This window comes from Primulina huaijiensis, chromosome 6 (assembly GCF_012295235.1).
Source record: "Primulina huaijiensis isolate GDHJ02 chromosome 6, ASM1229523v2, whole genome shotgun sequence".
Taxonomy (NCBI): Eukaryota; Viridiplantae; Streptophyta; class Magnoliopsida; order Lamiales; family Gesneriaceae; genus Primulina; species Primulina huaijiensis.
Window position 1 is genome coordinate 17,173,951 of NC_133311.1, and position 15,190 is coordinate 17,189,140.

At 33.9% G+C, this 15,190-nt stretch overlaps 2 protein-coding genes and 1 long non-coding RNA gene across 4 annotated transcripts; 2 read left to right on the plus strand and 1 right to left on the minus strand.

Annotated features, from left to right (window-relative positions):
* Positions 1–1,380: 1,380 nt before the first annotated feature.
* LOC140978863 (probable metal-nicotianamine transporter YSL7) lies at positions 1,381–4,066 on the plus strand. Its single transcript, XM_073444101.1, has 5 exons — positions 1,381–1,803; positions 1,943–2,106; positions 2,215–2,447; positions 2,581–2,770; positions 2,847–4,066. The coding sequence occupies exons 1-5, from the start codon at positions 1,440–1,442 to the stop codon at positions 3,909–3,911; spliced, it is 2,016 nt and encodes a 671-aa protein (XP_073300202.1). The 5' UTR covers positions 1,381–1,439; the 3' UTR covers positions 3,912–4,066.
* A 4,318-nt stretch (positions 4,067–8,384) lies between these two features.
* Positions 8,385–13,307, plus strand: LOC140979799 (polypyrimidine tract-binding protein homolog 3-like). Of its 2 annotated transcripts, XM_073445373.1 has the most exons (15): positions 8,385–8,576; positions 8,727–8,825; positions 9,040–9,111; positions 9,211–9,287; positions 9,394–9,475; positions 10,551–10,674; positions 10,990–11,054; positions 11,133–11,182; positions 11,294–11,335; positions 11,426–11,462; positions 11,579–11,615; positions 11,707–11,720; positions 12,158–12,265; positions 12,470–12,613; positions 12,823–13,307. In XM_073445373.1, the coding sequence occupies exons 2-15, from the start codon at positions 8,769–8,771 to the stop codon at positions 13,210–13,212; spliced, it is 1,299 nt and encodes a 432-aa protein (XP_073301474.1). In that variant the 5' UTR covers positions 8,385–8,576; positions 8,727–8,768; the 3' UTR covers positions 13,213–13,307. The 2 variants fall into 2 exon arrangements, with proteins under 2 accessions (XP_073301474.1, XP_073301475.1); XM_073445374.1 differs by lacking the exon at positions 8,385–8,576 and having other exon boundaries at positions 8,583–8,825.
* LOC140979800 (uncharacterized) lies at positions 9,606–10,544 on the minus strand. Its single transcript, XR_012175808.1, has 2 exons — positions 10,116–10,544; positions 9,606–10,043 (listed from the first exon to the last, which is right to left on the minus strand). It is a non-coding gene; the product is annotated as an uncharacterized lncRNA (long non-coding RNA).
* Positions 13,308–15,190: the final 1,883 nt, after the last annotated feature.

Below are 15,190 nucleotides of genomic sequence, written 5' to 3' on the forward strand. Positions count from 1 at the left end.
GTTAAAATATGATTAAAGAGTAGGTAATTAAATATTATTAAGGATTTGATAATTCGAGATCAACCTGTTGGGATCCACCGAATTTAAAATAGACAAACCAATCTGTTTCAGATTACATTATCTCGAGAAATCCAACTAAAAGAATGAAATTCTAACACGTGACAGATAAGATTGATTTCAGAACTTCGAAACTAATATGAGATATCCTATAAATGAAAGGTGGTTTAATTTGTTTATTATTTTTAATATATTATAATAGTCCAACACCTTAAAATAATCTTTTGCTATCGTGATATAACTTAACTAAAATACCTTCAAGTGCAATGTATATGTTAGTTCCATGCATGGACTAATTTTTCATTAATGAAATCGATATTTTCAAGAAATTTGTGGCAAAATATAATGTTTTGGTATATTTGTTTTTTAATNTATATATATATTCATTATCTAATTAAAAATCTACCATCAAACTAACTAATTTGGAACCGATTTGGTGATATTAATATCTTACTATTTACTAAAATATTCTCAAATCTCCTTTTTTCAGCTTCCGTCCAAATTTATCTTCAATAATATATAATTATTTATCCATTATTGTTTATAAGTCATCATATCTTTGATGAACTTATCCAAATCCTTGATTTTTTTAATAATTGATTTAATTTAATCCAAATTGTTTTAATTATTAATATTTTAACTAAATCCAAATTTTAAAATAAAGAATTATCACACTTAAATGATATATATAAGTAAGATTGTTATATAACATACCCATTGCGTGAGCTAGGTATATATCACGTGCCATATTAAATTTTTTGATGTTTGATAATTTTTGCATAAAAAATATATATTATTTTAATAAGATATGATACATATATATTCTCGATTAGATAAGATTTATTAAGATAGTTTGAACTTTTAGATAAATTAGACAAAGCTAGAAAAAAAAAAGAGAAATGACAGAGATATGTACAAATAGTACTAGTAAACCACACCAACAAAGTGAGCTAACAAATATCATGTAAGGTAAAAATGTAAATAAAATTTAATGTCATGTTGACATATCAAAATTACTTAGTATGATATACTAAATTTAATTATATAATATAGAAGTATAGATATATTATGGAATATCTAATCGATCAAATTAATTTTATAAAATGCGATCGGGTTTTTTCCCCTCAATTTTTTTGCTTTCTGGGAAAATTGTAGTAAATTTTTTTTTTGGTTGAAATTGAAAATAGCATAAAAATCGGACTTGAATAGTGGAAACACTAAAATTCCTCCAGCAAATAGAATCACAACCAACCTTGCTTTTCTCACCCTCTTTGTGTCACTCTCTCTCTATATATATAGCATGATGCGCATGATGCATCCCTATACTTTCTTCCCAACAAATCTGACTCTCAAAGTTTGGGAGTTAGATAACAACAATAACAATGGAAGAAGGCGGCCAAGATCGTCGTGATGCCCACAGCGCTGTTGAAGACGACGGCGTGGCGGCAATGGAACGGGCTTTTGTGGATACCACTATCCCGCCATGGTGGAGACAGATAACGTTCCGTGCAATGGCTACGAGTCTTCTGCTGAGCATTGTTTTCAACGTAATCGTTTTGAAATTGAACCTGACGACTGGAATTATTCCGTCGCTTAACGTGGCTGCGGGACTTCTGGGATTCGCGATGATCAAGACTTGGACGGTTCTTATCGAGAAATGCGGTCTTCTTAAGCAGCCATTTACAAGGCAGGAAAATACCGTCATACAGACTTGTGTTGTTGCATCTTCCGGCATCGCTTTTAGCAGTATGTGTTGCAATATATATATTTACATATTATATATCTATGTGTGTGTGTGTGTGTGTGTGTGTGTGTGTGTGTTCTTGTATATATTTATATCATGCATGCGGCGGTTACCCTGATGGGTTAATTGTGTGCTTTGCAGGTGGAACAGGGAGCTATTTGCTTGGCATGAGCCCAAAGATTGCAGCTTTGGCAGATGCTGGAAATACTCCAATCAATGTGAAGCCACTCTCTCTTGGATGGATGATGGGTTTTCTCTTTGTTGTTAGCTTTATTGGTCTATTCTCAATTGTACCCCTGAGAAAGGTTAACATGATTCCTTCTTATTAATTTATATATGTAGTCTATGACACCTTTGTGGAATAATTAAGATATATGTATTGGTTATAAAATTTCTTAAATTTGAATGTTTAGGTGATGATCTTGAGGTACAAATTGACATATCCAAGTGGAACTGCAACAGCATACCTAATCAACAGTTTCCACACCCCTAAAGGAGCCAAACTTGCAAAGAAACAGGTGTGGTCCCTTTTCAAATCATTTGTTGCTAGCTTTCTGTGGGCATGCTTCAAGTGGTTTTTCGCTGCCGGCGATGGTTGTGGATTCGATAGCTTCCCTACGTTTGGTCTCCAAGCATTTAAGCAGAGGTTTGGCTTATGTTAATCATTCTTCAAACTATATGGATTATATGATATTTTAAAGTTTCTGTATTTGCGTTTACTCTTTTCATGTGATCGATCTGAGTGAGAACTTTATATATATTAATAATGATTCTTGCAGGTTCTACTTTGATTTCTCAGCCACATATGTTGGAGTTGGTATGATTTGCCCTTACATGGTTAATGTATCACTACTTCTTGGTGCCATTCTTTCTTGGGGAATAATGTGGCCTTTAATTGAATCCAAGAAAGGCAGCTGGTACAGTGCTGATCTTAAAGCAAGCAGTCTTCATGGAATTCAAGGATACAGGGTAACTTCGAAAACCGTCCTTGCGATTATCTTGCGCAAGAACTTTGATTAATGATCATTTGAATTTTCTTGAACAGGTTTTTCTTGCTATTGCAATGATGCTTGGTGATGGATTATTTCATGTCGTCTACATGGTTATAGTGACAGTTAAAAACTTTGCCAAACAACAGTCTGATAAGAAATCGCTTACCGACGACGAAGCAGATGGGCAGACTGAAAATTTTGATGATAAAAGGCGAACAGAGTACTTCTTGAAAGATCAAATCCCAAATAAAGTTGCTGTAGCTGGATACCTTATATTGGCAGGCATATCTGTTGTATTAGTACCTGTGATATTCCATCAGCTAAAATGGTATCACATCCTTTTAGCCTATACGATCGCACCGATCCTCGCCTTTTGCAACGCCTATGGTTGTGGCCTAACTGACTGGTCTCTGGCTTCAAACTACGGGAAACTCGCCATCCTTATTTTCAGCTCATGGGTCGGCCAAGAACATGGAGGGGTTCTTGCCGGGCTTGTTTCCTGTGGAGTGATGATGAGCATCGTGTCAACTGCTTCAGATCTGATGCAAGATTTCAAGACGGGTTACTTGACATTGTCGTCTCCACGTTCCATGTTTTTCAGCCAAGTGTATGGAACCGTGCTCGGCTGCATTACATCGCCCCTCATCTTCTGGTTCTTCTACAAGGCATATGACGTTGGTGATCCGGAAGGCTCGTACCCTGCTCCATACGCCTTGATGTACCGCGGAATCGCGCTCTTGGGGGTGGAAGGCTTCTCTTCGCTTCCCAAGAATTGCTTGACACTCGCGATCGTGTTCTTCGTCGCAGCAGTGGTGATCAATATTTTGATTGAGCTCCTGAAGAGTTGTGAAACCAAGTACAAGATTTACAGGTTCATACCGAGCCCGATGTGCATGGCAATCCCGTTCTACTTGGGGGCATATTTCGCCATAGATATGTGTGTTGGGAGTTTGATTCTGTTCATATGGGAGAAGAAGAACAAGAAACACGCGAAAGATTACGCACCGGCTGTTGCTTCCGGCTTGATCTGCGGGGATTCACTTTGGGGAGTTCCTGCTGCCATATTGGCTCTGGCAGGGATCAATTCCCCTATTTGCATGAAGTTTTCATCTGGCTGAGTCTTTCCTAAAATGCCTTAGCAAAGCCGTAGATTACATCGGATGACATTTGTATTTAAAACATATATTTTAAAATTTTTATTTATTTGGTTAAGAAAATTATTTATTATATTGACCCTGAATTATTCTCATTGACTTTAATTTATTGAATAAAATGACTACGGATCTGTGTTATTGTATAAAGAATCTGTTATCGAGCGTATCATCTTTTGTTTCTCAAATTATCCTTACACCAACATTTTTTCTCAAAATTTTCACAACTTATTTTCAATATTATCCCACTCAAATTGTACTATGACCTCTCACTAATTTTTATAAATTATTATTAAATTAAACATGAAATTAAGCATTTAATAAAATAAAAAAATCTTATATAAATTATTATTATAGTTTTACAAACAAAATGTGTGTACATAATTTACTAGTAATTTATAATACTTCTCACAATACATGCATATATATAACTTTACTTTTAAAACCTTTATCTCATTAAATTTCATTTCATGTATTTATAGTCCAAAAATAATAGGGAATTTGCAATTTTCCCATGAAGCCATTTATTCACAGTTCCTCCATTTTTGTTTTTGAAATGATATGCTAAGTTTGAAGTTTATACATTATGCTTGCTAATTATATATCTTTTCGGCAAAAGGTTGTGTTTTATGGAAAATTTTATGCTTCCAAGGGTAATATCTTCGAGTAGCATCGAATTTTTGGTGTTTTATAATTTCATACATAGATCACAAAAATTGATATTTACGTTCCATATTTTGTTAAATACATTTCAATTGACTTTTTATTTATGTATTTTTCAACAAAATTAACCTCGACAATTATTTTCATTTTTTCTCTTGATGCATATATATATTACTTTCATATATTATAAATTTTGTTTTTTTTTTTAAAAAAAATAAATGTAATGTACGTTAACAAAAAATTCATATTTTAAAAGTTATAGTGTCGACTGGTTTTCAGTAATCATCTCTACTGGTTTGGGCTCTGCTGTATTTTGAGGTCTACTGGTTTTCAACACTCATGATCTCGGCATTATTGATTTCAATAGTTATGTTTCTTGTTTATAACTCTTGCTTCATTGATATTTGAGCAAAGTGATAAACATGAAAGTCGTAGTTTTTTTTTAAATCTTTCTGTAGAATCAAGAATCACTCAATTTAGAGTTCATACAAGAGCTATATGTTTGAAAAACTCAGCTGCGCCAAAGATTCTACTACAGTGAATTTGAGTGCAGAACCTGTAACTTCAATGCGAATTTTAGTTTTCTTAGACTCTGATTCAAACCTCGACTTCTCAATATGATTTGTAGAATTTTGAGTTGGATGTTTAAGCGTTTTAGTGGCTGGTCATTTGAATCACCGAACTATAAGATATCATTAAAAAACTTCTGCTCACCAGATTTTCAGGTTTGTTGATTCGGATTTCAACATTCAAAACTTCCAACTTGAACAAGCAAATGCATAATTTTGTTATCATCAAAATCAAGATTGTTAGCATTCTGAAATCCAACAATCTCCGTATAGTCTGAATTCTCGAAAGACAATGTATCTCACGTCCTAAGAGTGTGTGTGTATATANAGTATATATATATATACACACACACGCATACAAAGTTTCCCGAGGAATGATCCTCTACAGTGCACATTATGATGATGTGCGCTGTAGAACCGTAAGATCATGGACAAACTTTTCTTATAGTCTTTTAGGATTGGGTAAAATCTCTTTTAGAGTTGATTGTTCAACCAGAGTGAATTACTTCAAGTAAAATTAAAAGAATACGTACCAAACAAGATATTATTAATTAATTATTATTTTTCATCTTACCATATCATTTTTTTTATAGTTACAATATAATTTATCATTTTTTATGATTCAGTCTAATTAACCTAATACAATGTAAGGAAGCCAAATTATACATTGGGAAAACAACAATATTAGTAATGTATATTTATGTTTCTTTGATTTTGATCATTTATGTTGTCAAATTTCAGTTTAATTAGCTCGTTATTTTTGTTATTTTTGCAATTTTAGTCTTTTTACGACTTGACGTCGACGTCGAATATATGCATCGTCTACGTGACTATGATATGGTATCACATTAGCACTTCCAATTAAAAATGATTAAATTGTCAAAAATTGAAAAATATATGACTTATATTGAAATTGACAATCTAAAGTGTCAAATTAGGGGGAAAAATATAAACCGAAATTAACATTTTGCCTTATATACATTGAGGCCAAATTGCATCAGCCCCTACAAAAATACAAAAAAAAAAAAAAAAATCAGACATTAAATCCATTACAAATNTACAAATTAGATGAATGTGCTTTTTTTTTTTTTATGAGTCGCAATGAGTTAAAAAAAATGAAAATTAATAAACAATTATCCTCTTATGACGATCGAACGAGGCATATGAGGTGTTTCCATTTCGACCGATATTAGAGCAAATCGTTGGCTTCGGACAAAAATTAACAAATGAGGGATGTATAAATAACACATGAAAAGTTCGAGGGACGTAATTGAGGAAAAAAAATGGAAAATAGAAGATATAATAATCTATTATCCCCATAAACACAATAAATTGAACCACACATGATATCATCCATGCACCATGCATGGCATTTCTAATTAATACTACGATGACGTAGAAACCTAATTAGTTTCTTATGGAGTCATCCGATTAGTTACGTTGAAACAAACCCTACTCATGTCTGAACCTTTTCAATTGTCCGAAAATGAATAAAAACAACATAGCTGATAAAAAAACAGTTCAAGATAATAACAAACCCTCAAGCCAACTCCATTGAAGGAAAAAAAAAAAAAACAAAAACAAAAACAAAAAACTGCATCTGAAACCAGAATGCTATCTTCCTATGACGTATGGAAACTGCGATATGCATATAAAAGAACGTCTAAATGATACGAAATATAGTATCGAACATTCAAACAGAAACAAACCTTGTTTAATTTCCTCGGGGATTCATCTATGGCGAAAGGGTTTCTTTCTGTCTTGCTTCTTGCAGTCATGTGTGTGATTGTAATGGTGTCTTTCGTCGAAGGGCAATCACAAATAGGGCAGTGCTTGATAGATTGTGGGCAGGAATCGGTTTCCTGCGCCGTAGGCTGTGGAGCCAGTGGGCTTGGAGCTCTCTCTTGTTACCAAGGTTGTGGCGCTAAAAACATTGGCTGTGTCGTCTCTTGCTTCACCGCAGGAACCCCTGCGAAAATTTGATTTTGCTGAAAGTTGGGTGAAACAAAAACATTTAAAAGTGGATTGATGTTTTCGTTTTAATTAGTAATAATTAAACAATTTTCACCAACTTAATTAAGGTGGGTTGCTTTATATATATGTGATGTAATCTCTATTCGGAAACAGTATTTTGCTTGATTAAATAAAACCATCATATATATGTTTGATGTGTTACACCGCTTTCCCTTATATTAATTTGGTACTTAAAAAATTTAGAATTAAAAAAATAATACAGAGCTGCTAATAAATTTTTTTATCACGCCGTTTTTTAATAATAAGAATCAAAATTTTTTATTACTCATAATGATGTGGATGACCTAAAAAAATCCAAGAAGTGAAAAAAATGCTTATGTAAATATGTAGAAAAAAAATAATTATGTGTTTTATTTATTCATATCGACAACATTAATTTAAATAAGCATTACACTAATCAAATGCCGCAATTATTTAAAAATTTGCTCGAGATGATCATAGATTTAACACTATACACCACAAGACAAAAAATAAAATTAAAATATCATAAATATAAATTAAAGTCCATAAAATAAAATTAATTATTAATATATATCACTTATTTATTATTTATTGATTCTCATCGGATATTCAAATTTATTCACATCCATATACCCGTCCGAATTGAAGATTGGATATCCATAGGATTCTTTAAAACCCGCATCATCCCCATACTCGAAAATCCCCATACTTGATTGCCTATTTATTTAATTGGATAAAAAAATCTTCTATATACCCTCCTCCATTCAGGTTGAGTATCGAATTCTTCGTCGGGTTTGAAAGAAATTGTCATCTCTGGATGAAACTGTATATCTAATATATATATCTTTTGTCACTTGAATCAATTTTTTGGTGGACAACCTATGTCTTGGTTTTTTTTCCAGCTATCACTATGTAATAAATAAACTAAACTTAATAGTTAAGAAAAATAATTTACATGCAGATCATATGAAAAAACACGAGCGATGGATTTTAATGTCACCGAAAAGGATGTCATTTTTTAAAAAAAAGAATTATCGAGGATATTTAATCAATTTTTCTGATATCCATGACAATTAAAATATAGAGAAAATTGCACAGCGCCACCCTATGAAATTTAATTGCTCTTAAAATATTAAATGAATTGGGGAGTGAAAAATAAAGGAAAGAGAATTAATCCTAAAAAATAAATTAAGACAGAAATTTAGTATGGGTATTAAGGTTGACCAGTTAACATGCACGCCCTACAGCGTGGGGAGAGAGAGATGTTGAACGAACCCAAGGGCATATGTGTAAACAGAAGTATCGACTGGCAAACCGAAACCCAAACCCTAGCTCCCAGCTCTTCAAACCGTGGTGCTTCGTTGCTGTCAATTTCCCGGCAAATGTTTTTCATCTCGATTATTAAGTAATGATTCTGCACCGCAATCAATTATTCAGCTGCTAAACTTTGTTGTGCATCAATAGCAATCGATTTTTAATCTCTATTTTTGAAAAAATCAATTGAATTGATTGAATTGCAAGCGAAGGGCGTGCTGATTGATCAATTTGATACCAGTTTGAATTAGGTGAGGAAGGTTTTGGTTTAAGCTAGTTTGTAATGGCAGAACCCTCAAAAGTTATCCATGTTCGCAATGTGGGCCATGAGATTTCCGAGGTATGGTGGTATCTCCATCTAACTATGAATATGTGAATTCCGCTTTTGGGTTTTTTAGTTAGCTGGTGTATGTGTTTTTAAGAATGTTCGTCTTTGTTTAATATCATCGTGTTTAGACTCTACAGACTTATATGTATCTATTTATGCCGCTAGCTGCAGAATAGTTCTAGGTTCAGACCCTGTTACCAATTCATTCGTTTCATTTTTTTTCCAGAATGATTTGCTCCAGCTCTTCCAACCATTTGGGGTTATAACCAAGCTTGTGATGCTTCGAGCCAAAAATCAAGTATATTTCTTGTTAAAATAGTTAAGAAGCTATACCACATGTCAACACACAAGGGTAAAAGCATATTTAATCATATTCTTGCTTTTACCTAAATGGCAGGCTCTCATTCAAATGCAAGATATCCCTTCAGCGGTAAATTCAATACAATACTACACAAACGTTCAGCCAAGCGTAAGGTATGTGATAGATTGATGATTTCTCTCCATTAAATTCAACTTCTTGTTCAAAGAGCTCCTGTTGTTATTGGTATCCAGTCGGTCAATGAATTCTTGTTGTCCGTAGGGGAAGAAATGTTTATATTCAATTCTCATCACACCAAGAGCTAACAACTATGGAACAGAATTCGCAACCACGAGGAGAAGAGGTGACTATTTCGTAAATATGGCATTTTTGTTTAACTTCTTGGATACCTATATTTTTTTTACCTATTTTTAATTGTGTGAGTTAATGCCAGTTTGTAAAGTTTTCATTGTTGTATTAATTAGAGATTGTACGTGGTCACATTATGTGTTCGGTACTTGCTAGGATTCGTCATTTAGTTATCACATTGGTTTTTCTATGAAGTTGTTTGAGTAGCATCTATTCCATAAATATGTCCTAAGGTGACCTGTTATAGAAGTTAGAACTTACGTGATACAATTAACTAATATTGATGGGTTGTTGTAACACCTGTCGGGTTTGATATAATTACTGATACTTTCCCTCTTAGAACCACAATGACTTTTATTTTCCTTGAGGTTCAGATGGCTTTATATTTTTCTGCGAAATGACTAATTTACTCTTCAATCTTCAGCACTAGGATATTATCAAGTTGAGAAGACTGATGAGTCAAAAGATATTTATATCCCAAAATATATTTCTCTTATTTTTTCCTCTTTTTCATTCGTTTTTTGGTTTTATTTATCTATTCATCCCTTTCCTAGTATCCACATCTATCCCATACTCCGTCCAAACCCTCCAACCCCATTGCTGCACCTATCTACGGCTACATCAGTGACGAAGACTCTGATCACAAACATTAAATCGCGCCTCTTGGTTCCTGTCAATACCAAGGTTTTCATTTAAAAAAAAAAAAAAAAACTCCTGTGTGCTCTGTGAATCTCTAAATATGTTTATGTGTTGACTTATATTTTTACCCTCTCTGTTAACTCCACGATAACAACCATTGTTTTCAATTATTTAGGTGTGCTAATTATACAATTGGAAGTACAAGAGTGGTAATTGCCTACTCTTGGGGAGGGTGAAGTTTGTTATACCCTATATTTAGTTGCAACTTCTCTTTTAGATTGTTTATTAGTTTGCTTACTGCTTCATGCTTGATTTGTCTTTTTATATCATTGCCTCGTCTCTCTTTCTATATTCTATCCTATTCATTTCCTTGTCTTCTATTTCTTCTGTCTCTATGCTGGTCTGCTGTTGGGCTCTTTCTGGATGCTCAGCCTAATCGAATTCTCTTAGTTACAATACATCACATGCTATATCCTATTACTGTGGAAGTGCTGCATCAAGTGTTTTCTCCTCATGGATTTGTTGAGAAGATCGTCACGTTTCAGAAGTCGGCTGGTCAGCATATTCATAATTTCTCTCTTTGGTCACTTCTGAATTTCTAATCTTCTTAGTCATGTCAGAATTTCCAATTTCAGTATCTCCAGGTTTTAAGGAAAACTTTTATGCATGATGATTGAATTCTCGCATTTATGTGGGATGAGTTTTATTTGGATCGTGATTCACTGATTTGCGAATGTCTGTTGTTGCTTTCTTAATCATTAGATTACACTGCCTCTACAAGTTGCATTTTTAATGCACTGGGATTACTTAGTACTTACTATGTTATATTTTCTGAGTAATACTGGAAAATCCTACCTGCATAATGTGTAGGTTTCCAAGCTCTAGTTCAATATCAATCAAACCAGAATGCTATTACTGCAAGAACCTCTCTCCAGGTATAATGGGTGTATAATATTTATATGTTATTTTTATTTATGGGATGAAGTCAGCATGTCTCTTGCAACTATCAACAGGGACGAAATATATATGATGGTTGCTGTCAATTGGACATTCAGTACTCAAAGTGAGTTTTAAATATCATTGGGTTTAGGTGCCCATATTTGTTGATCTGTGTGCTCCCACAACTTGTGTTGTTGCTATATTGGTATCTTATTAGCTCTTCTTTTTGATCCAGCCTTGACGAGTTGCAAGTGAACTATAATAATGAACGTTCTCGGTAAGTTGGTGAGTTTTCTGTAATGTCATTTTTTCTCCTCAAGATTTGTTCTGTATTTGATGAGGTGCTACTATTCTCTTCTCCATGTAGAGATTTCACAAACCCATCTTTGCCTTCAGAACAAAAGGTCAAGTCCACTCAAGAAAAAGCCATTCTTCTGCAATATTACTGTTTATATTATTTAGTTTTTTATGGTTTCTGTTTTCTGATAGGATTTTCTACTTTTGTTTCATTTTGTCACAGCCTGGGTATGGAGATGGAAGCCTATGTGCACATCCAGGTTTCTAATTAACTACTGAAAAACCTGTCATTTCTCTTTTCTTACTGTTTCTAACTTCTCTGTTTTTTTTTTCTTTTTCTGTCCATCTCAGTTGGATTTCCGCAGGTGAGGGTTCTATGCTGATAAAGTTAGAATTAAAGCTTATGCGATTGCCTATTAGCGCCTTGAGCAGCACCATTCTCGTGTTCCTTTTTAAAATTAATCATGCTATTTCCATCACAACTCTGATTGCATTACATTTAACTATTTTAATTCATTGAGTTTTGCATATGTTTGGCATCTTTTGCTGACCAAATGGAAAGTGGTACACATAAATTATGATCATGCTGTATCCATGCAATCTTGTGAAGTTCTGTCTGAATGATATACTTGACAACTGTTCGCCAGTGTTTTCATGAATGAGTGACAGCCTTTATACTTACTTATTTAATCATTGATATCTTATGATTTATGACACTTGTTGGCTCCAGAGTTACATCTGAAATATTTGGAAATGACACTGAAAATGTTTATGTTCGATCTCTTGTTGTCCTAAATTGTAGATGGGTAATGCTGCTGTCATTGCTGCTGCGTTTGGAGGCAGTTTGCCTCCAGGTATAAGTGGTACGAATGATAGGTGCACGGTTCTTGTATCTAATCTGAGCCCTGATGTGAGTATCTTGCTCTCTCGTACAAACACATACACAGACATGAAGATACACGTGCGTTCCATTTACAAGCTGCAGCCCATTGCTCCAATTTAATTTATTATAAAAGGAAGAGAGTTGCCCATCTCCTGCTTAATTTCTTTAGTAGAACTCTTGAACTTCAGGACATTCTTTGTTCCATACGTCACATTAATTTCTTTTATGCAGAGAATTGATGAGGATAAGCTTTTTAATTTATTCTCGCTGTATGGCAACATTATCAGAATCAAACTTCTTCGAAATAAGCCAGATCATGCATTAGTCCAAATGAGTGATGGCTTTCAGGCTGAATTGGCTGTGCACTTTCTGAAGGTCCGGTAAATTTCTTTTGAAATTTGTGTAGTTAGATTGCTTGAACGATGCACTATTTTCTAGCTTGAAACTATGTTCAGCTTTAGTTTTCATGATTGAAAACAGTAGGAAATATGGAAATCCTTTAGCTTTAATTTAAGAACATTCAGTCGTTTGTGTGGCTTTCTTGATTTTAATTGCTGTCGATCTTACATTTGCTTTTCATATAGGGTGCCATGTTGTTTGGAAAGCGCTTGGAGGTGAATTTTTCCAAGCATTCTATCATTACAGCTGGAGCTGATTCCCATGACTACTCCAATTCTAACCTCAACCGTTTCAATCGTAATGCTGTTAAAAACTACCGGTACTGTTGTTCGCCAACCAAAATGATCCACATCTCCACTCTCCCTCAAGATGTTACTGAAGAAGAAATAGTGGCCCATTTGGAGGATTGTGGAACAATAGTTAGTGTGAAACTCTTTGAAATGAAGGGAAAGAAACAGGTTCTCGTCCTTTTTGAAAATGAGGAGCAGGCTACAGAAGCTCTTGTGTGGAAGCACGCCACGTCACTCGGTGGTTCGACCATACGAATTTCCTTCTCTCAGCTGCAAACCATTTGAATCACTTCGCGGTTGTTGTAGACAGTAAATTTACATTCCATGTGTACTACTTGGGACATTTTGTTTCTTTAATCCAGGTTCGTTTGTGAGCTGCATCTATGTTTTCTTATGTGCTGCCATTATTTATTACTTTTTCCCGTAATAAAGTTTTTTGTGTACAAACTTCATGCAGAAAGGAAGATTGATAAGAGTAGTCATCTTCCGTTTTAACGAACGCTGCATGAGAGTAGCACTGCACAAAATGTTACTTGTTAGACAGGAATTTGAACTCATGTTCCGACATCCTAACTTCATCTTTCTCGATATTTAAGTTAACCTGCAAAACCATGGCCTCTGCTCTTTTCTAGACTGAATGCGCGGCCGTTACATCTTGCGGGATAATCACATGAACCTTGCCATATCACAGCGACACAATCATTCATTTATAACATATCTTTCATCCGATCATTGAATTAATTAGCATCCGGTTCTTTTTAGCCAGTCGATAATGTGTATTTGCCAACTACATTAGGTTCAACTGTATTTTTAACAAATTCATAATTTCTTGATATATAATTTCAAATATGTGCATAAAAGTGAAAAGACAACCGCATTTATTTTGAGAAAGATAAAATGTCAAAATTTCAATTTCAGAAGTTTAACAATAAGACATTTTATCCAAAAATACTTGAAAGTAGTAAATTTCTATCCATTTACCAAGTCAAGAAAGTACATATCCACTCCAAGAACTTATCAAGGCCACTTAAATACAAATGGGATGTGAATTCTCAAGTGGCAAAAACTACATATTCTAGACTTAAAACTAAAGCTGAAATAAGCATCAAACTCAAAGTAAAAACTCAGAAATACAAACCAAAATCCAGGTATAAGAGTATGAACCTTCTATGGAGATAAAAACTCTTGAAATAGCAACAGAAAATCGGAAAATCCAAAGTCAATTCGTGCCTTCCTCGGGCTTTGGAGGAGAGTTTCCAATAGTTCAAGATGACCTTATCCTTTTAGCTTCTAAATCCAATAGTCTAACGACATGTAGGGAGGGGAAGAATCCCAAGAAAAATTAAGTGCAAAGAGAGATCTGGTTTTTCGGATTGGGCTGTGGAGGAATTTAAAAACAATAAAATGGAGATAGTAATCAACGTTGTCAGAACTCAGAAGCAATTTGATTGGACCCAAAGAGTTGTCATTTTTGGAGCAGTCTTTGATACACAGTGTTTCTCTCATATTATGCAGTCGAATTTTAACTTTCAGATTCCTGATGTTAGTGCATGATGTGGTTTTCCAGTTAGTTCTGTGGTAACTAAAGAATCATGAGTAAATAGGCTAAACAATGTTTATTCATTTGATCTAATGTCGGATACAAATCAAATATCATCGTAAGTGAAATATGAATCCATGTATGATTTAATGGAGATATCCAAATTTGGTCACCACCCACTACAAAGTTGGCGATACTTAAATGAATCACTTTCATTAATCGAGATATCACACTCATAAACTGAATTGCAAGAACTTTTTTTCAGTCTATCAAATTTGTATTTCTAGGGAGATTAAATCTTTTGTGTTTCCCACATATTCTACATATTGGAACTTTAAGGCTAGAGACCTCGAAACATATGAGAATAAAAAACTTATAGAAGATTCTGTGGTCTCACGGCTCCAATACTTCGGAATACCGTGAGTTGAGACGAAAGTATGAAAGATTAGTCTCGTCTATTGTCTATGACCCAAACCCTATTCTCCTCTTTTGTGTAAGATTTTACAATCATCGTCTTATTTTTAACTTAGATAAAAAGAACTAGAATTGTAATGATATTTCGATGATCTTTTTAACAATATCTTTTTATAGTCAAAACAATGTGAATGATTTCTCTTTTAGTGTAATAGAAGTTAAATACTTCTTTATTAGTTGTCTACTTTATGTCTAATAAAGTATTTCCATTCCTTTATGGTATTAAAGCTACATGTAAACTCACTCTAC

Excerpts from the sequence above, each read along its gene's own strand:
- LOC140979799 (XM_073445373.1), top strand. The coding sequence starts at position 8,769 with ATGGCAGAACCCTCAAAAGTTATCCATGTTCGCAATGTGGGCCATGAG. Across the intron at positions 8,826-9,039 it reads TGGGCCATGAGATTTCCGAG|AATGATTTGCTCCAGCTCTT; the intron begins GTATGGTGGTAT and ends TTTTTTTTCCAG. Across the intron at positions 11,463-11,578 it reads CTTTGCCTTCAGAACAAAAG|CCTGGGTATGGAGATGGAAG; the intron begins GTCAAGTCCACT and ends ATTTTGTCACAG.
- LOC140978863 (XM_073444101.1), top strand. The coding sequence starts at position 1,440 with ATGGAAGAAGGCGGCCAAGATCGTCGTGATGCCCACAGCGCTGTTGAA. Across the intron at positions 2,448-2,580 it reads CTCCAAGCATTTAAGCAGAG|GTTCTACTTTGATTTCTCAG; the intron begins GTTTGGCTTATG and ends TGATTCTTGCAG. Across the intron at positions 2,771-2,846 it reads ATGGAATTCAAGGATACAGG|GTTTTTCTTGCTATTGCAAT; the intron begins GTAACTTCGAAA and ends TTTCTTGAACAG.